Consider the following 26645-nt stretch of genomic DNA (forward strand, 5'->3'; position numbering starts at 1 on the left):
ACCCCAAACCCCAGAATAAGACATCGGTTTTGTGTGGTTGTGAAGGAGCAGAGATGAGCTCCGGAACGTTTGGGGGCGGAACGGCACGGACAGGAACGGCAGAGAGAGGAACGGCACGGAACGGAAGGCGCGGGGAGCAGAGCGGGGGAAGATGGCGGCGGCCGTGGCGGCCACACGCGGCCCGGAGGCGGACAGCGGTACTGAGGGAGGGCGGCGGGGCCGGGGCTCGCTCCCCGCAGCCTGTTTGCTCCCGGGGGCAGCCGGCTGCTGGGGGCTGCTGGGGGTGTGGGTGCGTGGTTTTGTAGGGCGCAGAGATGGGGGAGCTCCGCGGGGCGATGGGCTGTGGTTGTCAGTACGGGGGATGGGAGGGTTGCTGTCTGCTCCCTGCTGGGTTTGGGGGTCACAACTGAACCCAAGGGAAGCCTTGAGCAGGAGCTTCTTCCAGAGCTCCTTTCTGAGGACTGTTATATTTTGTATGTGTCTATGACCAGATAGATCACTGAGCAAGCGTAGATGAGGAAAGTACAGAGATCCTGTGTATGTATATATACAGTACCTCCCAGTTAGGGCTTTTTTACTGAAACTTTGTGAGACTTGAGTCTGCAATTCAGAATGGAGCTCCAAGAACTACTTCTGATGGAGTTAAAAACTAGATAGCAATATTCTATCATGGACAAGGCCTAGGGCTGAGAACCTGATACATTGTTTTACGTGCAGGAAGCAGAATGTGATTGTACACCTACTTCATGTGCAACAGTGTGGTTTTCTTTTTTAATTTAGAAATCATGATATAGATACACATCAGTAGCTTTAAGTAGTTTCTGAGTGTGATGGACAAATTAGTTGCTTCAAAATTTAAGTTTCATGGTAAGGAGTGCTGCAGAAAACATTCATCCTGTGCAGGGTGAGAGAAAACACTAAAAAGCATTCAACTTGGTTGTAGTGAAAAATCATATCTACGTAGGTAACAAACAAGAGTTCAGTTAGTATTTCTGAGTTTCAGTAAGTATTTGTGGTACAGGCCTAAAACCTTGCTGCTTTCCCTGATAACCAAATTCCTTTGTAGCTCTCTGAAGGTGCCTGGGCTGTAGAGACTCTGTCTCAAACTGGTTAACAGCACTGTTTTGCTGCTACCTTGCTGTTTCAGAAAGAAACACGTCGAAGGCAAATTAATGAGTTAGTCTGGCCACACAGTATATATTTATATTTAAATAAGCAACAAAATTGAAAATAAATGTGATTAAAAGTGGTCTCTGTGTAGTGTTATGGAAAATGGATCTTGTCAGCACCTCCTTATTCTTTCTCTTAGTGTTATTGCTTGTAACTTAAGGGGTGTAGTAATGCTTACAAAGTTAAAGCCTTTGTTCCAGTGGAACATGACATTATGATTTCAAAATATTATTTCTAATCTAGTGAGAGAGAGGTGGATGGGTGAAAGGCAGCCAGCTGTGTGTTTGGAGGTGAGGAGCAGTTAGCTGGTCTCTCAGAACCGGTGGGGAGTTGTCCCCTTGCACGTGGGACTGGGAGAGGTCAGAAACCAGCCACTTTCATTCTAGTTAATCGTCCTCGCTGTTAAGGACTTTATTTTTCTTATTTGACCCACCAAATAGGCTAACGAGGGAAATAGTAGATTCTTCATGTTTGTTTGTGTAGCTCTTCTTTTCTTGCTGTGTTCATTGCTGTATCTCGATTCCAGACCTCGGTATTTTAACTCCAGTTACTTTGTTTTGTATTGATGGGGTATGAGGTAAACAAATTGGAATTTGAAGGTATTTTGTTTGTGTATGAAGAAAGAGAGCAGAAACAGAAAATGGAACAGAGGCTTGCTGCCTCTGGTTACTTTTGAGCTACCTGATAAATGCCTTGATTCTCTGTTTCACAAAACAGTCTCCCCTGTGTGTTTTTTGTGCCAATCACGTTTCTGATGGTGTTACTTTTCGGGAGCAAACTTTACTTTCATGTAAGAAGTACCCCCTACCTTCAGTTTAATCTGTCTACATTCATTTAAACACTAGATGTCGCTGTTGCAGTTTTTATACAAGTATGTACATCCATATATATACATGCATACATGTGTTTATATACACGTATAAGTTATATTTTCTTAACTGGAAAATATCCTTTTCCCCAAAAACTTACCAGACCTAGTCATCAAAATACTTTTTCATCTAATAATAAATTTCCAGGGCTATCTTTTGCCTCTTAGCTAACCTCTTTGGGTTAAAACATCCCTGAGAGGAGCAAGCTCTGGGTACTTGCTTATACGTTCATTATGATGGTGCAGGCCTGCTAGAGCAGCATCTTAAGCAAGGAGTACATGGCCCTGAAATTTCATAACATTTGCATATGGAACAAACTGAGCCTGCGATGGGCCCTTACTAGAAATTGATGCCTTTTTCTTTTAAATTTTTCTGCCCTAGGTTCTGAGTTAAGCTCAGGACTTCCAGATGACAGCTACTCGTCAGGAGGTGAAGCCTTGGATGGAGATGATGAGGATGAAGCGGCAGCCCTTAACAATGTGGCAGAAGAGGCAACAAACTCCAAACCTGGCCCAGGTGCAGGCTGGGCAGATGCCATGGCAAAAGTGCTCAACAAAAAGATACCACAAAATAAGTCCATTATCTTGGCCAAGAGTAAAAAACTTGAGAAGGAAAGAGAAAAGGATAAACAAGAGAGGCTGGAGAAGAGGAGGAAGGTGAGAAAAAGACTCAGCATTTCATTGTACAGGTGGAGATGTGGCAAGATCCCCTAAGCAGGGATTTAGGAGAGCACTATGAGCCTGTTCTCAGTTTTGGGATCTCTACTCCACTGTGACCTCAAATTGCTTAAATTTCTTGACTTTCTAGGCAGTCCTGCTCTAGGGCTTCTTACGTTCTGAGCGATTGGACAAGCTGATCTTTGGCAGCAGGATTGTGGTGTCAGTCAGCTTGAGATGTTTTTGTTGGATGAAAGAAGCATCATTAAGCTCAGATTTCTATTTACTGTTATTAATCTGGGGTATAACTCCTTTTGATGGCATTAGGAGTGCAAGTAGTTCTAGCTCTGTCATAGAAGGTGAGAAGGAGAAAGGACAGAAAACTCTGGTCATCCAAATTCTGCTGTGACTTCCAAAATCAAGGCCTCATGGTTGAGATTGCAGCAATCCATGACGTGCTTGTGAAGTGGTTTGTGCCCCTTGATTTTCCATGGTAGGAGTTTTCTATGATGACATCTGTGCCCTGAATTACTTACAGTCCTGAAACTGTTATAAAGAAAGCAAAGCTGTTGACAATTAGTGGTTTTGTTTTGTTTTGTGAATGTTGTTGTTGTTTGTTTGCCTTTTTTTGGTGGAACTTTAACTCCAGAATGAAATTGATTCACCTTCAGGCTAAAAAATATAGTAATAGTTGTAATGTCTCATCTTACCAGTTCTGTTCTACTGGGAAATCCCGGTGTCCACCTGATAGTCTGGTACATGCTGTGGTTATGCCACAGCCTGCCTTTTTAAAAGAGCTTTGGTGAAGGTATCTCCTCAGTTCCAACTGTCCTAAATACCTGTTCTCATACCATAAACACGTGGCAGTACTGTAAAGCAGAGGTGGGCTGCAGGTCTCTAAACTGACCTGTTCACCCTTAGAAAAACGTCAGGGCAGATTGCCTTTTATTAATTTCTTGCTGGTGGAAAGTAGGTTAGGGCAGTTCTTTTGATCAAAGGCCAAAACATGGTCATAAACTGTTGAATTCATAATAGTCTGCCTGGTATCATAAAGATAAGGACTTTGAAATTCCATGAAAAACTTTTTGCATGAAACAGACTTAATGCAGCATCACCAGGTCTAAGAACTGTTAGATTGTTGAAAGGGCTTAAAAATGTTACCTTACTCTTGGTGCAGGAGCTGCGGAAATAATAGCATTCTTCTATTGGTATTGTATGGCCCCTGATAATTTAAAAGTTGATCAGTTTGGGATTTGGAAGCAGTGAGCCTCAAAAAAGACAAAAATCAGTGTTGTATACAGCAGTTCTTCTCCAGTGGGTGCTTGTTACAATTTTGTGTTTGAGTTCTACTCATTGTAGTCTTTGCTATGCACCGCTGTCAGTCACAAAAGCTGCATTGTGATTAACGCAGCAGGGGAAGTCAAATTCCCAAGGCCCAAAATGCAACGTGCTTGTCTTGACATGCCCAGAAATTTATTATTTATAGGTTTCTCTCTGATCAACTTGTGAAGTTTTGGAGTTGAAAACTGTCTTTGAATCATTTCCTTGTCTGTAGAAGCCAGTGTGCAAGCATCAGTGCAAGAGACTTGCCTCAGACCTGGTGTCCGGTGCTGTATTGGAGTTCCCCTTACCCTCAGCCAAACTGAGCTTCGTCAATTTATCATTTTTTAACTCCTCTTGCTGCATATTGTATCAGAGTATGCTGCATTCTCGGATGCTCAATGCCACTCACTTCATGTAACAATATTTATAATGCAGCTTGATAAAAAGCGGGAGTGGGAAATGATGTGCCGAGTGAAGCCAGATGTTGTCAAAGACAGAGACAGAGAGAGAAATCTTCAGAGAATTGCCACAAGGTAAGAGCATTTTGAAAGCTTTCTTGAAATACACGTATATCTTAAAGGGAGGAAAAAGAGAAGAAAAGGCCTGTGCAGATAATCTGTTTCCAATCAGATTGAACTCTTAAGAAATGACTAGCAGGAGCCAAGTGATTTATGTACAGGTCTGCATTGTACAGTATCAAGTTCAGCAAAAGTTTTCAAAAGGTTTGCAAAAGCATAAAAAATTAGACAAGAATGTAATGTTTGCTTAACAGAAGTGCTTTGCTAGACCCCTTCATTTTGTTTAAATTAGCAAAATGCTTTAAAAATGCAGAACAGTTGTGTCTACTATTCTGTTTCTTCTTTCTCCGCAGAGGATTCACCAGATACATGGCTGCTAGGTTCGGTTGCCTGTTTTGCATTATTGTAGTTCACTGCCACAGAACTAGTCAAGCTCCTTGTTGTAGTCTCTGTATGTTTTTGTCTTCTTACAGGTCTCATTCCTCTGCCTTGTTCCTCTGCCTCAGCAGCTCTTAAGATCTTGTCTGAGGAATTTAATAGCTGGTTGTAGGATGAGTAGCATGCTTCTGAAGATGAAAAATGCTTTTGTATTGATCTCAGTGCAATGCGCCATGCTTGCTTTGGGGTCTGAATGGTTATTTGTAAATTTTTATTACTGGCTCCTAGCAGTAAGTGTGAAGGAAGGTAGAGAATTTAAAGCCTCTTGTAGTGTAGTAAATGTTACATCTTATTTAAATTGAGGTTCTAAGTAACCATTTTTAGTAACTAGAAGCCATCTGGCATCTGCACTGATTGGTTGCTTTGATAGAAGGTAAAGGCAACTTGAGTTAAAAAGCTGTTTTTGTCTTGTTGTTCACCTCCTTTCCCCTGCTTTCCATCTTAGAGGTGTTGTACAGTTATTCAATGCTGTCAGGACTCACCAAAAAAACATTGATGAGAAAGTGAAGAAAGTTGGGAGCTCTGAGAGGCGACGTGCTAAACTGCTGTCATCTGTATCAAAGAAAGATTTCATCGATGTTTTAAGAGGCATGGAAGGTGTTAAAGGAAACCAGAATCCTGGGAAGGGCACAAAAAGTAAACAGGTAGGCTTCACCTGGATGAAATACTCCTTACAAAATACTTTCTCAGTGTAATTTTTGTCTGCTAATGTGCCTGCACTTCAAAACAGCTGTCATCAAAGTGTGTGTTTTTTTTTAAGCATATTTCGAAAGGAAGCTTTTGGGCTTCAAGGTACAAAACACTGCAAGCTTTCCTGATAGGGCATCAAGCCTTGTGTTCAAACTACTTATTTTAGCTGTGTTTTAAAAATAATAATAATAATGGACTTTATCTTGGGTTTTGCACATCGTGAAACAAACTGTAAGGTTTTACTGGGTCAAGACCTTTGGAGTTCAGGAAATAATATTTACGAGTTCTTTAAAATTGCTAAAGGTATGGTGTCTACATGGTATATTGGACTTTGTGGGTCAATATACCATGGTTGATATACACACAGTTTCAGGCATTTCATACTCAGTTGTGCAGGATGATTATGCTCAGCAGCTTTGTGGCTTTGCTGTACAGGTGAACACTGCAACAGGAAGAAAGTGAGACATTAAATCTTATATGTAGGCTTTTCTCTTTCAAATTGTGTGTTGGGGCTTTATTGATGATACAGTGTTTTGGAAAGAAGTGTTTTAAGATATCTTACATTTTTACAAATGGCTGAGAAGGATACAGTTTATTTGGATTTGTCCAACTCTATCAGTTCTTTTAATTCACCGAGTAGCTCAGGGTTAAAAACAAGTTGCTCAGACATACTCTCTTGTATTTCAGAAGCTGCATGTTTTTGACATGCATTTGCATTCAGGTTTGAACTTTGTGCTTGGTAATGGGTGGAATACTTCTCTTTGGCCCAGACTTACACCAGTTAACTAAATGCTTTTTAGTGCCAGAAAGAAATACTTTAATCAGTTGGGAGACAACAGTTTGTCATATGTTTTTTGTTTGTGTGCACTTGGGGAGCATGATGAAACGCTGCCTGGCATGAAGAGTTCATAGAATTTTCATGCAAGTGTAATATTAAAGGTTTTTTTTTGTTTTGTTTTGTTTTTTTTTAATTTCTTGGATAATGAGAACAATTTAGGTTGGTGCTGACACTTTATTTCTCCTTAAATAATTCCAGCTTGCTTGTTTGGGTGGGGATATGTGCATGTGTGGTGTTTTTTTTGTTTTGTTTTGTTTTGTTTTTTGGGGGAATGGGGGGCAGGGAGGAAAGGAGTGTTGTTTTTTTTATTCCCTGGAACACCTGAACGTCAGAGTAATAGAAGTGCCTACTACTATTGCTGATATTAAGGACTGGTCAGGATTATTATTAACTTAACCGTCATGGGAATTATATATCAGCTGCAAAAACATGGCAGACTGACAATGAATCAACAGCTGAGCAAAAAATGGATTTTTTCTGTGTGTGTCAAATTGTAGAAGGACAATTTTCGAATTACTAGGGATGAAAACAGATTGCAAATGCTTCTTTACCATAGAAGCAGTGTCTTATTTTAGCAGCATCAAGCATTTTTCCATTAAAGTGCTCTGGACAAATAATGCTTTAGGTGCTGGCTGTCTAGTGTCGTTTTGAGCATGGATAGGTGCTACTTTCACATAGCCTGTGAACAAAATCTTCAGATTTGGGAGTTTTTCATTATGAACTTAAGACCATGCTTCTGCGTTGGTTTATTTATTTGTTGTTGGTGGTGGTGTTTTTTTAATATTTATGTCTACATGGATAGACTGTCTCCCCATCTCCTGCCATGTTGCATTCCTTCAGTGACTCTCCATTCAGCAGTATACCAAGGTCTTTAAGAACAGTTTGAAAAGGAGGGTTGTTTTTTTTTTGTTTTGTTTTTTTTTAAATCTGAAATCTGCCTTTTCTTGTGAATGTATCTTACCCGTTTATTATGCTCCCATATTCTTAGTTGTTGAAACCAAATTCTGATCTTTAGTCTCCTTCTCAGAATTGTACAGACATTCTGGGACTGAGCAAAACTGCTGGCTTCCACGGCTGTATCTTTGCTTCTTGGTCTTTTGAGGGTATTTCAAAGAGTGGTAAGCAGGGATGAGACTTTGAGACAGTGAATTCCTTAGAGCGCAAACCTGGTAGATTTTTATGCTATCTGAAAGCTCATTTGTTTGGTCTGGTGGTGGAGGTTGTTTTTTGGTTTCTAGTAGCCTGCTTTGTTTCTAGCAATTAAAGAGTATGGCGTGTATTTCGTTTTGAAAAAGAGAGGGGAATATATTTATTTTGACATAAACAATGGAAGGGATGCCAATCCCGAACTCCAGGCTTTGTGCCATCAATTAAAAAAACAGTCCAGAACAATAAAAACACTACCCCACCCACATAAAACGAGCAGTTAGCAAGAAAAATAGCAGAATAAAGCTTTCCCAGTGAAAGCAAAACTTTCTTTACCCACACCTGGTACTATGAAAGGAGATTTGATTATATTTGTGAGAATGGGCAAATACTTAGCCTTCTTACTCTACAGTGGTTTTTGAGCAATAGATTTGCTGTCGTGGTTTTGAGAGTTTGGCTCCTTCCAAATGTTAGGGATTGTTGAAGATATCCTTTACAAAGCTCTGTTGTGATTGATTATTTACTCAAGTATAGGTATGCATGAGAAAAAGAAATTAAAATCTCTATAAAGGCCCATCTGTAGTGGTCGGATTTTGCTGTGGCACAAATTCTTTTAAAAATATGATCTTTTTCCATCAGTTTCATGCCTTCATGGGAAGAACAGGTAACCTGTACCTCTGCCAGAGCTTAGTGTTGTTGTTTATAGTCTCAAACGTTTAGCCATTGGCTCAGACACGACTTGGTGTACCCACCCAATGCAGCTGTGAAAGACTGTCAGGCTGTGAAAAATTTCTCGTGCCATTTGAGACTATAGCCCCTTTTCAGGTTTTGTGTGCCCAGATGGGAGTAATTACTCTTCTGAGCTGGAGCCAAAAACTTTGCCTTTCATATCACTAACTGTTTATCAAGGTATTTCTTAATCCTTGCTGAGCCAGCTGACTTGTGTAATGTTTTTCCCTGTTTTTTTTCCAAGGTACTGTACAAGATGCTTGCCTCTGGGTAAGGTCATGTAATATCCCTCCCCCTACCTTATCTGAAAGCTTTGTGTTGTGGGATAAGAATGAATAATGGGGGGAAAAAAAGCCTCACTGTTGTGTTTTTTTTTTTTTTATTTGGGTGTGGGTTTTTTTGGAAGCATTTATCGGCAGATACAAGGGCTTTCCATTCTCACTCAATGCAATCTTTACAGAGCATGTTTTCATTTCAGTATTTATTGCTTAGATCTTGGCTATTTCCCACCTTTAAGAAACCTGAATAAATGTTAATAATCTACACTTTATTTATGCTTGTTTTTTTTAAATAGTAGTAATACATATCAGCTGTCTTTCTGGCCATAAAGGCTGAAGTCATCTTTATGTTTGTAGAGCAAATATAGAAGTAGACCGTGATGTTAAAGGATTTTTTATGCTATTCCTAGAGAGTTAAGTTCCTTTCAGAGGTATGCCCATGAAAGAGATGTCACAATGTCTAATATAGGTGGTATTTTTTGTCAAGGATACTTTATTCTTTTAAAGCCTCCATGTATTTTAATTTGTCTTCTGTAGGCTGTAAGTTGTTCATCTGACCTGGCCTGGGACTTACTGCAACTGTTGGTCTGCAAGGGTATGATAGTAGATTGTAGCCTGAACCGAGTCCTTATTGGGAAAACATGCCCTACTCTTAGCACCGTTTTCTGGAAAATATTTCATTAATAGGGAGTTTATTTTTTCCAATTTAAATTTTGAATTGTGCTAAGATTCAAGTATATATTTTGGTATGTAGTTTTTGAGATGCCAGTTTCAATGCTCGTGTCTGTTATTTGCAGATTATCTTAATACATGTAATCTACTCTGGTTTTCGTGCAACCAAGTGCTCCAATTAAAGTCTAAGACTCCACTGAATTAGAATAGACTTCAAGTCTATTTCTAGCTTTAGGCATCCTTAGCAATTTTCTGGGTGTAGTTAAGATCATTGGATTAGGGAAGTACCTTTGCTTCCAGGGTTGAATGAAGTTTCAGATCCCTTGAATCTATACAGGAATGCTTGCTGGTGCAGCAAATTAGAATTCTGAAATCTTAATTGTAAGAAAGCAAAGACCATTGCAAAATATTTCCAGAGCAGTCTCAGCCCTTCTCCCTTGCAGCATGTCAATTACAGCAAGGTTATTCATTCTGTGATTTCAGCAGAAGCACCAGAAACTCTCTTAACTTTTTTGCTTGTCATTTGTGCTTCTATTTCCAAAATGTGGTGATGAAGGCATCCACGTCTTTGAGGAATTTGGTAAGGTGCATCAGCACCTCTTCTAAACTTAAAAGGAAAGTTTTAAGTGATAATGACATTCCAGAGTAGCATACAACAGTCATAGTAATAAACTTCTGCTGTCTTCACAGAACTAATTAAAGGAGTAAGGATGCATGCCTGTGTTCCAGCAGATTTGAGGGGGCAGCCAAGTATTAATTTAGTTCACATGCAGCCAAAGCAAAGTTGTTCTCCCAGTTCTAATGTTTTCCCATTACATTCACAGTAACTTTAATTCGTATTTAGTTATAAATCATGCATTTGCATCTGCCTTTCATATGTGTGTACTTTCTTGAAGGCCACCTCCTGTATGCTTGGAGTTTGTTTTTAGTATCAGGAGTTGCTGATGAACTACCTATACAGTGTATTCTATTGTACATCCTTATGGATAAATATAGCACAGCCTGCCACCACTGTGCTATATTCTAATTACCTTCTCTAAGATAAAGGATTATTCTGCAGTGTTAGAAGTTGTTTGACATTTTTACTTTCAATCTGTTTGCAAGATGTATTGACTTACCATTTTTGGGTCATCAGCAGGGTTGGGTGTTGAAAATATGTTCAGTTTTCTATCTAACAACGTACATCTAAATTCCCGTGTTAAGAGAAATAGGTCTTTGCCAGTATTTTTATAAGTATCTGATAGATGTCAAGAATCTAATGCTGCAAGTTTACTTTCAGGTAAAAGAGTTAAAATTGATGTGATGGCTTTATCTCACTAGGTTCACCATTTTTCCTGTGTTCTTGCCTTCAGGTTTCCCTTTCTGCTCTCCTTTTGTATCTCCTAGGGCCTGTTTTCTTTTTCTGTTGTACTTGACTAGAAGGCAGGAAGGAAAAAAAAGCTGTGATTTGTGCAGTCTGCTTCCACCAACTTCTTCTTTTTTTTCTCTTTTTTTCCTCTTTTTTTTTTTTTTTTTTTTTTTAATCCTCTTTATGTTTCATGTTCCCAACAGGATCTTTCCCTCTTCATTTCAGGGCCAAGCACACGTTCCTATACTATGGTTCCTAATGCTAAAGCAGCCCTGGCAACTGCTTGCACAGGAGGACCTGTTCTCTATTTGTCATTGTGATTCACATGTGGTCTTCAAAGATGCAGATAGCATGTGGTCAGTGGGGACGGATATTTCAGGAGAATTTGGCTACTAAAAGCCTGTCATACCAACTGAGGTGGTGACCTCAGGTTTGAGAAGGCTGGTCCACCAGGTGTTTAAAACTTGGCCACACCTGGGAAGGTGTTCATGGAGATAACAAAATACATTACCGGCTCCAAAATAGTCATTAAATGATTTGTAAGTTCAAGAAAATGCATAACAAGGTATTAGCAAATACAGGTAGGAAATACTTCCTTCTTAGAGTAGACAAAATGTTTTAAGTTCCTCTTGCCTTGGAAAGAGTTGAGGAGATTTAGTTGAAACGTTGCAAAAACCTACGGCCTGAGGCAGGTGACTGCAATGGAAAACTTCAGCCTAATGTGGTCAAAGTTTGGCAGGTTTAAGTGAATTTAAACAGGGACTAACAATTGAAATGTGATGCAATATTGAAATGGCTCCATCTGTAATATTCGAGAGTAACTCGCCTTGCTATTTGATTATTAATGCACAGGGGACTATGGTGTTGTTCTGTTTTCCCAGACAGTGTTGCCAAGCTGGTTTTCAGTAAAACTGTGTCTAAAATAACCACAAGCTTGTGGTATACATCATCTTCTGATCTTTCTGTAAGTATACAAAGCACAGACATCCAAAATGTCAAACCCTATTAGAATTGCCTTACTGAAGTGTAAAACTATGATTTGCAGAATTATTTTTAAAGGAAAGTTGTCTTCAGTGTAATCTGTGACTTTTTTTGACTAAAGTTGTAAAAGTGCATTGTGTCAGAGCTGGGGGAAATCTTTTCATTATTTATTATTTTTTTTAATTTATGCATTTATTTTTCTCTGCAACAATGGCAGAAAACTTAAAATGCTTCAGGTCATTATTCTTTTGGGGACCTATCACTTTTTCCAAATTTTAATCCTTGCAGCTTTTTATTTGGAAAATGCCGTAACTGTTAAACAGCTGCTCCCTGTTGCTAAAAAGTACTTCCTAACCACTGCCTGCACCCCTACCAAATTGATAGTTTTTGACTTCAAAACCAACCTCAGCAGATCTCACAAAGTTATGACTGTGGACACAGCCCTGATTTAATGAAAAAACAACTTAAAAAAAAATATCCAGTTTTATCTGGTAAATCAAGTTGGAAGCCTTATAAAAGCAGCTGTCCACTTTTGGCTTTGTTCATAACTCTTATAGGTAGGGTAATGTAATTAGAGAAAATAAATCTGAACGTTCCACAGAGTTTATAGAAAAAGTTCTCTGAAAGTAACAAATACTGGGTGGGACTTGTCTCTCTGAACCAGTTTTTTTCCCCTCACCTAAGCACTTTCTATTGCAAATTATCTTGAAATATGATTGCTTTACTTTGAAGTTTTATTAAGGTATAAAATGTTCCTATTTGCAAAGTGTTGAACTAGCAGATGTGAGATGTGTATTATAAATGACCTCTGTGCACACCTACTCTTCTGTTTATCTTTCTAGAGTTCGGGAGTGATGGGTCAACCTGCTTACAGCTTCCAATAGAGGGTTGCTCAATTCAGTTTGTATATATATATATTTATTTTCTGTTGGATAATCTGGCCAGTATTTAATGACTGTTTCTTAAATTCATTGGAAACGTAGGAAAGATATATATAATATTTTTTAACCTGCTATTACAAATAATACTAAAGCTGTCATCTTGGAAAGATCTGACCTTTTTTGACTTTGTTGCCAAACCCTGGATGGTGTTCTTCTCTTTGTGGCCTCTTCCATTACTTCTTGATGTGCAGTCATTGTGAAAGCCTATGCAGAAATGTAGATCAGGGTGTATGGTCTGTTTGTTAATGAATTTGCTGCTTGTTCATGAGGGTGTGTGGGAAATTGCAGCAAAGTAAACTCAAAGAAACTTGGATTTGCAGGCATATAGTTTATATTGCAAAAGCCATTTAAATAAAAGTAGGGGCAATGAGAGCAGGGTCATTTAGCCAAAAAAACTGCTTAGTAGTAATAAAAACTCCAGTATTTCATATTTAGTAATAAAAATATGCACAAGCTAGTTGTATTTTTTTTTTCTTCCTCTTCCTTCCTCCTAGATTTTGGATAGCTATACTTGTTTCAGGACTCAAATGTGACTGGAAATCCTGAGTCAGAAAAAGGAGGCCTTTTATTAGCTCTATTTCCTAATCAGCTGTACTTTGAGATGATTTCTTAAGTGCTGGAGGTAAAGGACTTGATTATTACTATGGTCTTCGTTATTTGAGATAACCTTTTGGGACTTGCTTTGCTATGCCTCTTGCTGAAACATAATGGAAAACAGTGGATGATTTCAGCATCATCTATAGGAAATAATTGGTATCACGTTTTGATTATTAAAAAATCTGCAGGCTGCTAATTTATTCTTAAAAAAAAAAAAAAAAAAAAAAAAAAAAAAACGGATCAAAAGCACTCCAGACAACCGTTGGCCTTCATGTATCCTTACTATGCTAGCAGGCAAATGCAAACTTTTATTAAAAGCATGCAGGTCTTAGATACCCATCTGGGACAGTGCCTAAGTATCTTTCATAAATGAGTAACATGAAAAGATCTGTTGTGACTTGAAAATACTTGTCTGAAATAGGTTGTTGCAGTCCATTATTACTGGACTTCTGAGGGATACTGAATAGAAGGCCTTAGTCTTAAACTGATATTTTTTTCCAGGCACTTTTTTCCAGGCGCATATGTAGTTACATATTTTCTAGGTACAATGTAAAGGTTCAGAAACTGTGCACCTTGCAACAAGGGTATTTTGGATCTGGGGAATGTTTAGGGAGAGAGCTGATCCTTAAACTCTGTCATGTCTTCAATTACTGCACCAAATACACATTAAAAAATGTAACACCAGCTTCTTCTATCCCTTGTTGTGTGGGATTTTTTTCTGGGTTGAAATACTAATTATCTGGAAAAGTTCTTTCTTCCTTTGTTTGAATCACATCCAAACAGAAAAACTCTTGGTTCATTATTTTCCTTTTTAGGAATATCAATAGAAGTTGGTAAGGAGGAGTCCATCTAAGTTTCGTCTTGGTAATTAGCCAATATTTTTTGGTACACAATGAACATTATTTTGCAGGCTGTGGTTCCTGGAAGCTCAGGCTTAGCTAGCACAGAGACCTACCTAGTCTTACTGATGAGCAGCATGATCTTTTCTGAGTCAGAATGAAGATTCTCAATGAAGCAGTGCAGCTACTTTACATCTTAGATGTCTTATGAACAAAATGCTTTATGATTCAAGTACGTCACTTATCAGACAACAATTTATATAGCTGGTTATTGTATTCAAAACTACAATATAACGTGGTGCATTAAATGCAACAGTCTTGATCATACGCTGTTTTCAACTATACAACTCATTGGATCTTTGTCAGGAATTTATGGATCTAGGTGCTATGCAGTCTTTGCTTTACAGATCCTATTGTTTAAGTAGATGAAACATGAAAGCTGTATGACACATGGAGAAAAGGTAGGAATAACAGGTGAATGCTGTGATAGTGACCAGTATGCTAGTGACCAGTATGGCAGTAATTCCCCTGGTGGTGGTATAAAATCTGATAAGTGGGCATGGCAGGTATAAAGGTAAAAGCAAATAGCTGAGGATAATGAAATAGTTTTTGTTACAAGAGGACAAAAAACAAACATGACACTTTAAAAAATACAAGAATAGTAGTATGGTCGGGCATAATCTTGCAGCAGCAAGTGGTACAATTTGTTGTGCAGTGCAGGGATTTCTGAGATGACTGCCATGAGAACGGGAGCCTAGCAAGTGCTGAAGAGCTCCAGAGCTTCCTGTATGCAGAAGAGCTCTGTGTTACACTTGAAATCTTTTGAATATTTTTGCTTTTTCTGACAGAAATAGTGATTCATGAGGTTTCTGATGAGCTGAGGTTGAAGAAATCTGTTCTTTCAAACTCCTGTGATTCTTTTTTGCAATTACGCATTTAATAATGATGCTAATGATTTTCCTCTTTAAGTCCAGATAATTGCTTGTTCTTAGATTTCTGTAATACATTTCTGACTGCTCTAAGGTTGGAGCATGATTAAGCCTCTGCATGCCAACCCAAAGCGTTCCTTCTCCTTCACACATCCTCCCCTCATTGCAGTAAACCCTAGAGGAGGATGTGAGAATGGGGAGATTCCTCATGCAGGTCATTAAGCTGTGGGTGGTCTTCTGGCTGTGCTCAAAGTGAAAATGAGTATTGTGCTTCCATTGCCTTGTAGTACTAATTCCAGTGCTTTACTTGCAGAGAAGTTTGAACAGTAACACCGAGGTTCAAAACATACTGGAAAAAAAAATCACTCTTGTATTTGTTTACTAGCAATGCAAATACAAATCATAGTGTGGTTTGAATAAATCTCCTATACCATGCTTGGTATCCACATTATAGTGTCACTTCAAATATACAAAGGCAATTTATTTCAGTTACTCTAATTTCTCATTAAGAGAGAGTATAAATGGTTGTTGAATGACACTCACCTTAAGGAATAAATGTTTGTGTAGCAAACATTACTCTGCAGCAGAATAGACTTCTGTTGTGCGAATTGCTTGCTCTGCAAGCTCAAAAATGCTTTCCAAAGCCAAAGTGAGTTTCTATGAGACTTCAGCTTAGAAGTTTGGGCCAGTAACAGGCACAGCATATAGTCTCATTTTCCAGATCTGTGGGGTTTTTTTTTGGTCTGTTTGGGATCCATATGCATGTAGGAACCTTTCTTACAGTTAAGATCTCACTGCATCTGAAATAAGTTGATCAACAGTTCTGACTGTCACTTTAAACCTATAAGTTCTGTTTGTTTGTTTGTTTTGTCTGTTAAAAATCATTAAATTTGGTAATTTGCTTATATTGCTCTTTCAGATACTTAAACTACAGTTTTATTTACTTGCAGCTGAGAGCATACTTATTTTTCTTAGCCTGTGAGGTTGGATATTCCTGAAAATAAATTTAGGGGTAATGATTTTTTTTGGTGTTCTTTATCTTCCCCCTCCAAGGTTTGTTTCTTCTTTTGTGTGTGGGTTTTTTTTTGTTTTGTTTTGTTTTGTTTTTGTTTTTTTTTTGTTTTGTTTTAATGGAGACACCTCCAGTACTTGCCGTGTTTTTGAGTTAGGCTTCAATTTGCTTGCCTGGGGATGAGGAACAGCATAGCAGCAGTCATTTGGAGAAAGATGCAGGATTTGCAGGGAGAATAATTGTCAAACGTAGTGTGAGAATCCATTTTGGCAGTTACACTTTTAACTTCTTGGTTCTGACAAAAGCCTCCCTGTATTTTGAGTTCTTAGATGTTTGTATTGAGCAAAATAGAGTAACCTGGGGAGGCAGCTCAAATTAATTAGGCATGTTAGAATTGTTTTCTCAGGGCTTAAAATTGTTGCTTTAAAGATATTTACGTTAGAAATTCTTTCCCTGACAGGTACTAATAAACATTTATTGTACGTGATTGTAAAGAGAGATGCCCCTGCAAGCTCTGGCATTTCATCTTGTTCACAGAGCAAAGGCATGGGAGCCCAATGCGCTGATCGTAATTCTTATGTTTGAAAAATGTTAACTTGTTAATATTCCGCAGTTATTGTCTTCTGGACAATAGGGGAATTCAGACCGTAAGGGAATCTCCACAGTCATGCAGATACTTTTGCTGTTGTGCAGGTGCAGAAACTGATGTAAGTTCCACAAGCTAGTGGAAAGCAGAGTGAAGTCTAATCTGTGCACTCTGTTTTCAGATCATATACTTTAATATTGTCACCAATAAGCATTACAGGACTTTTATCAGCCTATGAGTAAGGCTCTGGAAAACTTCCCTGCTCCAGTTTTAGACTAGTGCTATCTCAGTAAGACAACAGCTAAAAATGAGAATGTCCTGTGACTTAGAGTGAACTTAATTCTCTCATGCTTTCAAAGGAAGCAGGCTTTGGGCTTAAGACACTTGTTTGCAGACTGAAGGAGCTGATGTGTAGTGGTAAGTCCCCTTCTGCTGCTGGCACTGCAAGACCACAGAAAAATTGCTCCAAAGGCATCCAGGAGTCGATTACAGCCCAGATCCTGCAAGTGATGTCTGCTTGTTCTAGATGACAGAAATAAGCTTTGTTTGTTGATCAGTTTTACTAGGACTTAGCTAAGAATTTCTGTTCGTCTTGTCCTGGTGCAGATTTTAGAGAATGTCTTCAAACCAGAATTAGTTTGGGAAGTACCTCCCCATTACAGAAGTACTTGTCTCAGATTTGAGCTAATGCTGTGATAGTTTAGGTGACACATCAAACAGGCAGGATGGTGTTTGTGGTATTTATATGATCTCTTCAACTGGGCTATCCACCTTTCCCAGCAAATGGGCCGTCTGCACTATGGTAACCACAGCTTTGGGTTTTGGTCTGTCTTATTGCAGTGATAACACCACGTACCAGTGACTCCTGAGACATTTTGCTGGTTGCTGCCTCTCAGACCTTTTTGAAACAAGTTATCACACCTTCAGGCAAAGAACAAACCCATACAAAAGTGTGTATAAAAGGCGGGGGGAGGGATAACAAAAAACAATTGTTCACTCCTTGCCTTACTGCTTCGTGTAGCATTACGCATTTATGTTTATACGGCCTGTTTTGTTTGCACGTGGGGATGTTCAAAGGGAACTTCAGTGATGTCCCGGAATGTGGGAGAGGTGGATGAACAGCTGACTGGGAGTTCAAAGCACAGAATGAAAGCTGGTTTATTTTCCAAGTGCCAAGAATCACTTTTGCTTTATTTAGATTAAACTAGATTATGGCATTGAAAGCCCAAGTACATTAACATTCTTATATAAAACAATGGGGGAGGCAATATTACAGTTGAACTAATTGTTAATTATACAGATAGTCTTGCTGCATATTTTCTTAAGACTCTGGGAATTTTTTTGATAGAATAGATTGGGGTAGCTGTGACGGGAAGAACAGAGCAGTAAATGACTTAGGAATGAAGATACCAAACACAGTGTTTTCTTCACTTGGGAGCATGCTTAAAACTGATTAAATATTTGCTTTCAGGTATTTAATCTTCATGTTTCAGGCATGGACATGCTACCTCTGTCTGTCATCTTAGTGCTTGTATAAATCTCTATTCAAACCTTTGTGTCTCCTTACATAGTGGGTAATTCTGTGGAGGATCAGCATCCCTTTTTTGTTGAGGTCCTGCTTTTGTCCTGTTGTTCGCTTGCTGAATAGTCGATTGTGATGAATTTGAGAATGGGGCTTGTCAAAGCCTGAGCAGTCTTACACTGTCATTGCTGACAATAATGTCTGTTATGCGCATGTGGAAAAAGAAATGGCATCTCTGATGATTTTATTATTACTGGAAGAAGAAAATTGGATTTTGTAAGGAAAATGGGATTTTTCTATTTGGGTATTTGAAGTTTTACTCTGTGGCACGTTCAAGCAGTGATTATTTCTAAAAGGTCTGGGATTTATTTATTTTTTTTTTTTAAAGTGTTTTTTGTAACCATTCTGACCTTTCTCTCTCCTCTGGAAAGATGGACATATAGAACAATTGGAATCCAGTTTTAAGAAAAAAAAAGCTTCCAGCTCCTTGTGTCCAACAACAGAATACCAGAGTTGGCACTAACATGCTTTATTACCACAAGAATATCTTAAGGTCTGCATATGGACCTACCCAGACTGTAACTCTTAATTCTAGTTAATTGATTACCCTGCCTGAGGTGATTTCAAGCTTTACTGGATACTGTATTTATGTGAATTTCTGCAAAGGTGAAAGAAGATAGAAGTCACTCACCTGGGGAAAAAGTGGATTGTTGCTTTTTCCACTGCTGCTAGAGGTGGGAGAGTTACCCTTAGGAGTAGGCATTATGAGAGCAGCTGTGAAGACAAAAAATAAAATGGGGAAGAAAAAAAAAAGGTGCATGCATCCTGATGAATAGCTGCAGTACTGTAGTATTTCTCTTTTGTCTTTTTTTTTTTTTTTTTTTTTTTCCAACTGGTCCCTGGGAGATTCCATTTGGGAAGGAAGGTGTTAAGATTTGTAATGCTATTTTTGTGAAGGTAACCTTTCAAAAACGGCTGAACAAGTCACATTTATAAACATTTTTGTTTTGGTTACTTATTAAAAATATATGTCTTGTTTGGCAGACTTTTTACACTCAAATAGCCTCTTTTGGAGTGAAGTGTTAGGTTAATGTTGATCTGTACTCTCTATTCCTAATTTCTCTTGCTGTTAAATTCTTTATGCTGCTCTCTCTCAGAAATGGTGTGAGCATTAGCTTAAGGATGCAGTGGTTCTATACAGTATGCATAGTTTAGAGATGCACTGCAAAGAGGCATGAACAAATGTCTGCAGAGATCATACGTTTACTATGGGTTTTGCATCTAGTAAGCAAAACCACATCCACAGAGGACACTGTAACACACAATTCTAATCTGATATATAGCATCAGGAGGTGGCAGTTACACTAGTGTGAATCAGTTGAGGCCTATCCTTTTGAGCAGGGGAGTGGGAAGAACAGTGAGTTACTTGTATACCTGTGTTTCAAAGACCTTTCAAAAGTAAGTTGTTTTCACTTCCCCTGATTCCTCTTTGGTAGGGTAATTTTTTATTGCATGTTGGACACTGAGCTGTATTGTTCCTCAGAAGTATTTTGCTACAGAGTCTCAAACCATTGAAATCATTGAACAGTTGAACATTGACATTGAACAGTTTTCAGTATCAGTAGGAATGTCAGACTTGCTTCATACTGTTCTTTAAAACTTTTGCCACAGGATGGAGCTGTTGCACTGTCCAAGTATGAGCAGTCACTTAGACGAACTGCACCCTAGCAATGTTTTCAGTGCTAACCTAAAACTAAGGCTCCTGTCACTTGATTGTTCACCAGTCTGTGTATTATGGACTCAGTTTATCCATTTTGAAGAAGTAGGAAACTTGGAATAAGGTGTTGTTGGCTTGCTGACTGTAGATCACCTTTCAGTTTCTTAGAGGCAGCTTTGCACCATATGACAAGCCCAGGTAGTGAGGTAATAATCCACATAAAGGAGATTTGGTTCATGTATCACTGAATATGTTTAATATTAAATTTGTTTTTTTTTAAGCCTTTATTAAATCCATATTTGTGTTTTAGAAATGTGCCAAGAAGTGTTCTAATGAAGCAGCACCTGGGGGTTAATAAATGATATCATGAATCCATTTTGATTGCCAAGAAAGATTTTAATAAAGGAAGCCATGCCCAGGGTTGACCGTTTCATCCACAATGAATAATTGATTTGTTTCCTTATTTCTTTCATTGGTTGGTTAAAACAAGTTTCTTTTTCAGTATCAGGTCATTTATGATTGTCATTTCTGTACCATTTGCATGAAGAGCTGGCCTTTGGGATGTCTGTCAGTGCAAATGGCGTGTGAGGTGTTATTTTGGTTGCTTGAAGGGCTTCCATCTTTTCCTGCTCCTCTTTCACATTCATCTCATCTTCTCTTCCTTACCCTCCCCTCATACAGGGTCAAGTGAAGTCTGAAGAGGGGCCAGAATGGAATATACTGCGAGATGACTTCATGATGGGAGCATCTATGAAAGACTGGGACAAGGAAAGTGATGGAGAGAGTAATACTGAACAAGGAGGTGGTCTGAAACAAGAAGATGACAGTGACTGAATGAAACTGAAAATTATCAAGATAATTTTTTATCTTTTTTCTTTATTTGGATAAAAAGTCAACATTCTGTGAATGTACAATGGTTGGAGAATGTTTCTTTTCTTGAAAAGAAACTTGCACAACTTTGGCGTGCATTTTCTCTTCCATGTCACACTCTTATTTAATATAGCTACGTTTGCTATACTGAAATCCTGAAATATTTTCCAAAACATGTATAATTTTCAACATATTTCCAAAATATTTTGTACAGTCAAAATAGTGGCACCTGCCCAATAAAAGATAGATTTTGCCAAGGTCATTAAAAGTTTATACATTAGTCATAGCAGTTGATGTATTAGTGCGCCTGCATTTGCAAATCAGAGTTGCACTTTGAAAAGTTGTTAGCAATTCGCAGTAGAAATGGCTTACAATAAACACAGAAATGCCTTCACCTTGTAAAGTTATCGGACTCCTATAGAGACTTTATTACTTTGGCCAGGAGAGGTTTTGTAGATAATAAAGAAAAGTAAGCGTTCATGTGATGGTCTGGTCTTGGAGCATTACTTTGATTAGAGACAACTCTAGAAACACAATTGTAAAATGGGACTTGACCTTACTGATTGGCTTTTTGTGTGCGTCTATGTACACATATATATAAATATATAAATATATATATATATATATATAAAAGCATACATGTATATGCATGTATGTTTTTTCTCTGCAAGCCTAAAGTTGTATGTCCTAAGAGACTCGTAAGAGTGGAAAGGACAGTCATTGCTATTGTGTTTGTGGGGGCAGAAAGGGCTTTTCTAGCAACACTGCATAGAATTGTATTCAGTGTTAGTTCATTTGCAGTTCCAGTGTTCTGGTCTTTTTCAGTAGGGAGCCAGACCTCCAAGATGCATCCTGTGGATTTAGTCAACTGTAATGCTAATTCCTCAGGTCTGCAAGGGTCAAACAAAAGCCCCTCCTTTAAGGTGCATATTCTAACAATACCAAATTTTGGAAAACACACATCAGTATAACACTACTCACTTTGATTAAGCAGCTTCTCCTAATAGGTGGTTAGGTTGCAGAGGTGTAGAAACCAGTGTACATAATACAAATATATAGAATCATGTGAGTACAGATGGAATAGCATGGTGGTTAAGGAGTTTTAAACGAGAAGCTGAGGCTGAATTCTTCTGCCTTCACTAGTTGGATTGTCTGTCTGATGCTGTGTAGTTTAACTTAAAAAATGCAGAAATGTGATAGCAATGTGAAGAGAATGTTTTAGGTCCTCTGAATTGATATTTAAAAATATATAGTGTCTACAGATACAACTTGAATTTTTGGTCTTCAGCATTGAAATGTGTGGTAAGACAGTGTATTTAAGTTTTGTAACAAAGGCATTGAGGAAGGCAGAGGGATTGAACTGTGTGTGTTTTACAGCGTAAAAAATATACATACAAAATGGTAGAGAGAAACCCATCCTAACAACTGGCAGTGGTTGCGTTATCCCTAGCCTATTCATCTGGTATATATTGTAGCATAATTCTTTGAGGAGAACTCAAGCTAACAGCAGAAATGTTTAGATTTTCAAGCTGCTTTGAGTGTTAAACATATTAGATATCTGAGTAGACATTAGTTTGTGGCCTGATATTTATTATCACAAATGAAGGCATACACCCAAAATATCAAGTGGCAAAACCACAGAAGTTTGACATATGGTTATCCCAGCTTCTGAAGGTTAGACATCTGTATAGCTGTTCAGCTAGAGCTGGCATCTCATTAGTGCAATACAAAAATATACTACAATGAATCTTGAGTCTATAAAACAGCATAATAGTCTAATCTGACATTGCTTTCTTTCTGCAGACTTTAGTTACTTTGTGTGGAAAAACTACATCAGCACCTTTAAATCTAGAGTAGGTCTCTAGGTTTATATCACCAGTCTCTGGCTGAGATCAAACTCTTGAAAAATAATCTAGTTTTTCTTAGAAACTACAATATCCTGAGGTGATTATGAAAACTTCAGACTACTTTCAAAATACTTCTAGAATACTCAGGTGTTTAACTGTGTGCATCTTGAGCTCCCATTCCATTTAAAGTGCATAGCAGTGCTTAAATATTTTGCCTATAGAATCAAAGCATTTCTTGCCTTTTAAGAGGCATACTACTCAGATTTTTTGTTCAATGGGATAATTTTATAAATTTGATAGTGCGGCTTGTCCTTTCATTGTGACATATATAGAGAAGCTCCTAGAATAACTTCAATGGGTAACTAATTCTAAAAGAGAAATAAACTAAGGAGTCCTGTGGCAGATGGAAGCAGTGCATTTTAATTTTAGGCATTTGGCACTGGTTTATTTCACAAGTTCAGTTTTAATTGACCAGCAAATGAAGAGCTAAACCTTGCTTGGCCCAGACATCTTCCAGTTTCCTCTCATTTGTAGAATCAGCTGGCCCACCTGCCTCCCTACCAGCTTTTTCAGTAATATTCTTCCTTTTCAACAGCTAAAAAGAACAATATTTAGCAGTTTTTCCCGTCAAGAGTTCTCAGTCTATTTTGCCTGCTCCCATGAATATCTCTGCTTAAGCAAAGCTGTGCTGCTGCCCTTCATTCCAGAGAGCATGAATCATCTTAACTTTGTATATTTCTGTACCTATCTATATAAAGCCAATAAGGATGGGGTGGTTCCAGTTTTGTTAGGCTTCAGGCCAACTCCAGAGTATGTAGAGTTTAATATTGTATGGATTGCATGCAAGTAACAAGGTTTTGTTTAATAAGAGAAGGCATAGGGTCAGCTCTTCCCATGCCTGTCCTCTTCCCGTCTAGTTTCTCAGCAAGGAAAACATGATTTGGTCTATGGAAAAATGGACCATCTCCCTTCTTTTCTTCAGCCTGCTCTTAGGGAAAAACTTTGGGAGTGGTCGTAGAATATCCTTGTGTGTGATGCTACTGCATCACGTAGTCTTCCCTGCTAAAACATGGAGGGAAGAGGTCCTAGTTCTGCAGCTGCAAGGCAGATTCTCGTGGAGTTCAGAAGTTGAGCAGAACAAAAGGGCTGGAAGCTGCTGCCTGGGGTCCCTGCTGCTTCCTAGTGGAGACAGGGCTCTTTCTCTTTCCTCTTCTCTCTTTTTGTTTGGAGTCCATAAAAGTATTTTGACTATCTGATACTTCCAGAAGAAGGTGTTCTGTAATGCTGCATCTGTTCAGAGCTGGCTCAGTAGCTGTCTTCAGGGAGGAAGGCAGAAGTCATCTGGCACACCACGCTGCACAACTTAAAATGACAAACTCCTCATTCTTATGAAATGAGTCCTGGCTTAGTTAATATCCACACAGAACAGTCATCAGTGTTGCTTACTTCCAGCCCCTGCAAATTGCTCAATGATTTCTTCAAGACTTGCTGAGGTAAAGAGTAAGAGGGGCCAGGAGAAGGCTTTAAATATTGAAGTCTCCTAAACTTTTATTAATAGATAGGATCCTACTGCTAAACAAAATGCTAAACATATCCTAGGACCTCAATGACAGACACTGGAGACAGGGCAAGTTCTTGGTTAACAGATCGTTAATTTCCTTCACTGTTACCCTTAATGCAAAGGCTTTTAGTTTCTATCAGCATGTAAACCTCAAAGTTTTCACCTTTGTAGATGATCTACTAGATTAGGGCTTTTCCTTAATCATTCTTTTTTACACACAGAGTGGCCAATACTTCTTAGAAAAAAAAACACTTTTTTCTCTTAAGAGATGTTGAAATAAGACTTATGTTGAACTGAATGGTTTCAGCACTTGCTGAAAGATGCTTGTGTTGGTGCGATGCTTCATCCTTTGGAATGAGGGTAGCATAGGGTTGTTTGCTGTAATTTAAAAAAACGTTAACATATTTGAATATTGGAGTTTCCAATAGCCATTCCTGAGCCTTTTATAAACTACATTTATGAATGTAATCCTGAAGATTATGACCAAGGGCCCTTGGCTATAGAGTCACTTTGTTGCTTTTAACTTTGTTTTTCTATCCCAGTCAGGAAGAACATTCCCATTCTTGTTCAGAACAGAAACAAATGTAAGAATTGCTTGATCCATGCAAAATGGTAGTGAAAAGCTTTCTAGTTTGTAGATGTTTATGATTTACTTTGAATATTTACTGCATTGACTTTCTTGTTGTCTACAATTTATTTAAAGAGGACTTTCTTTGTTTTACAAGTGATCTGTAAATTGCAAAGCTTGTTGGCACTGATGTATCGGAGTGGGAAGCTGCTGACAGAAATACATGTAGTGAGCAGTTCTGGGCTTTTTTTCCACCTCTGCAGCTTCCTAACAGTGTTCTTTTGAGGCAGCCTTATACTGAGTGCCCTGCGTTCAGGGACAGATACTGGTGTGCATCCATTTCAGAAAACGTGCCTAAAGTTGGGCTTCTGAATGGAAACCCTCATTAGAGGGTTGGGTACCACAACTTACTCTTCTTTGTAATTGAGAATTTGACATACCTGCACTTACCATACATGCAGTTGCCACCTTGCAGTGCTGCTTTGGAGATCAAAAGTGATCAAAACCATGTTGTTAGCAACCTACGCAATGGTGATAAGACTTTCTAATTTATAATTCCCATGAGTTTCCAAAGAGCTTACAGTTCAAAAGTAACAGATGTCACAGCTATGCATTGGTGACAAGAGTGTGTTTTTGCATACTGTTTTTTTTTAGGTGATTGGAGTACTTGACAATACCTGCTGAAATTTTCTTGGTTATGTGCTTATGAAAGAAATATATTTTTATTAAAAAGATACTTCATAAAATTCTCAAGTGGGTGTTACTTCATGACAGAGAGACAACGAAGATTTTTCAGAACCTTCAGGCAAGATTATCCGTTTCAGGGCTCCTTACTCTGCCAGACAATGTATTAGACCTAAGTATAAATACACTTCCAGTAAAACAATTGAACAAACAAATCCAGCTCATGGGGATAATACATTGCCATTCATTGTGCAGATTTTGTTAGCAAAGGGACTCGGCCTTGCAAGACATTGAACGCCTTTCTGACATTGTCTCAGTGCAACCAGGTTAGGCCAAGACCGCCAGTACCACTGCTGTTTTCTGTTCATTAATTTTATTTTTTTTTAATTGCTGGAGCAATTACTACAATCTTGTGTGTTATTGTCTAGAATTAAAGTGAAAGTGAAATAACTTTTATGTAAAAAAGATAGTTTAAGTAAAAAGGGAAATGAGTTACCTCTGTGTCTTCCTGTAACATCAATACTGCACTTAACCAGAGACAGACCATTGTCTTTGTTTCTCATTCACTTCAGTTACTGTTGGAGCATAATGCTAGACCATCTGCCTTATGACAAATTGTTTTTGTTTGTTTGTTTGTTTTGTACTACAGAACTAAGTTTGGTTTCTTATTCCATCAGTGCTTTGCATGCTGTCTCTGTATGCTGCTGTGTTAAGATAGTTGTCACAAAAAGTTGCCACCATTATTTGAGGTTAGTAATCAAGATGACCTGCCAAACTAGTGATAAATTTGTATGAAAGTAGTATATAATTCCTTCCCTCCTTATGCATCGTGCTGTCTACATACAGACAACTTGCAGGTGACCCACTGGATTTGGCCTCTGAAGGTCAAAGACAGGGAGCCTGTTTGAAGCCTTGGTAGTTCAGGAAGCAATGTAACGAACCATGATGCAATGAGGAGTGGCTGTGAGGGTCACCTGTGGATATGGCCTTGTGAACCAAGTGAAATGTACTGAAGTAATGTACGTACCTGCTCTGGGTGTCTTTCTGTATTCCCTTGTACATGTCACTGACTTTATACGCTTGTTATTCATGAAGGAAATTTGGCTAAAACAGTTACGGCATTTATCCATAATAACAGAGAACTTAGTGCCCCAAACTTGCTAAAGTTATAAGTGGAAAAGAGCCTTCTGTTTCATGCTTTATTCCTAATGGTTCTTCTCAATACTGGTAGGACAGTAATTGGTTAAGAGCACAATTAGTCAGAGTCCTTTATTCGAGTTGTTACTGGGTCTAACAGCTGCATTATAGGCTTGTGT

At 38.4% G+C, this 26645-nt stretch overlaps 1 protein-coding gene across 1 annotated transcript; it reads left to right on the plus strand.

Moving 5' to 3' along the window:
* Positions 1–138: 138 nt before the first annotated feature.
* Positions 139–26060, plus strand: RRP15 (ribosomal RNA processing 15 homolog). Its single transcript, XM_082757183.1, has 5 exons — positions 139–197; positions 2421–2695; positions 4454–4551; positions 5420–5618; positions 20481–26060. Exons 1-5 carry the CDS (start codon positions 152–154, stop codon positions 20631–20633), a joined length of 771 nt encoding a protein of 256 aa, XP_082613309.1. The 5' UTR covers positions 139–151; the 3' UTR covers positions 20634–26060.
* The last annotated feature ends 585 nt before the right edge of the window (positions 26061–26645 follow it).

The sequence above is a fragment of the Aythya marila genome (assembly GCF_965140915.1).
Source record: "Aythya marila genome assembly, chromosome: 3".
Classification (NCBI taxonomy): domain Eukaryota; kingdom Metazoa; phylum Chordata; class Aves; order Anseriformes; family Anatidae; genus Aythya; species Aythya marila.

What these genes read in the sequence shown, in the direction of transcription:
- RRP15 (XM_082757183.1), top strand. Translation starts at nt 152, where the DNA reads ATGGCGGCGGCCGTGGCGGCCACACGCGGCCCGGAGGCGGACAGCG. An exon ending in CGGCCCGGAGGCGGACAGCG is followed by an intron (nt 198 to 2,420) that starts GTACTGAGGGAG and finishes TTTCTGCCCTAG; the next exon opens with GTTCTGAGTTAAGCTCAGGA. An exon ending in CTTCAGAGAATTGCCACAAG is followed by an intron (nt 4,552 to 5,419) that starts GTAAGAGCATTT and finishes TTTCCATCTTAG; the next exon opens with AGGTGTTGTACAGTTATTCA.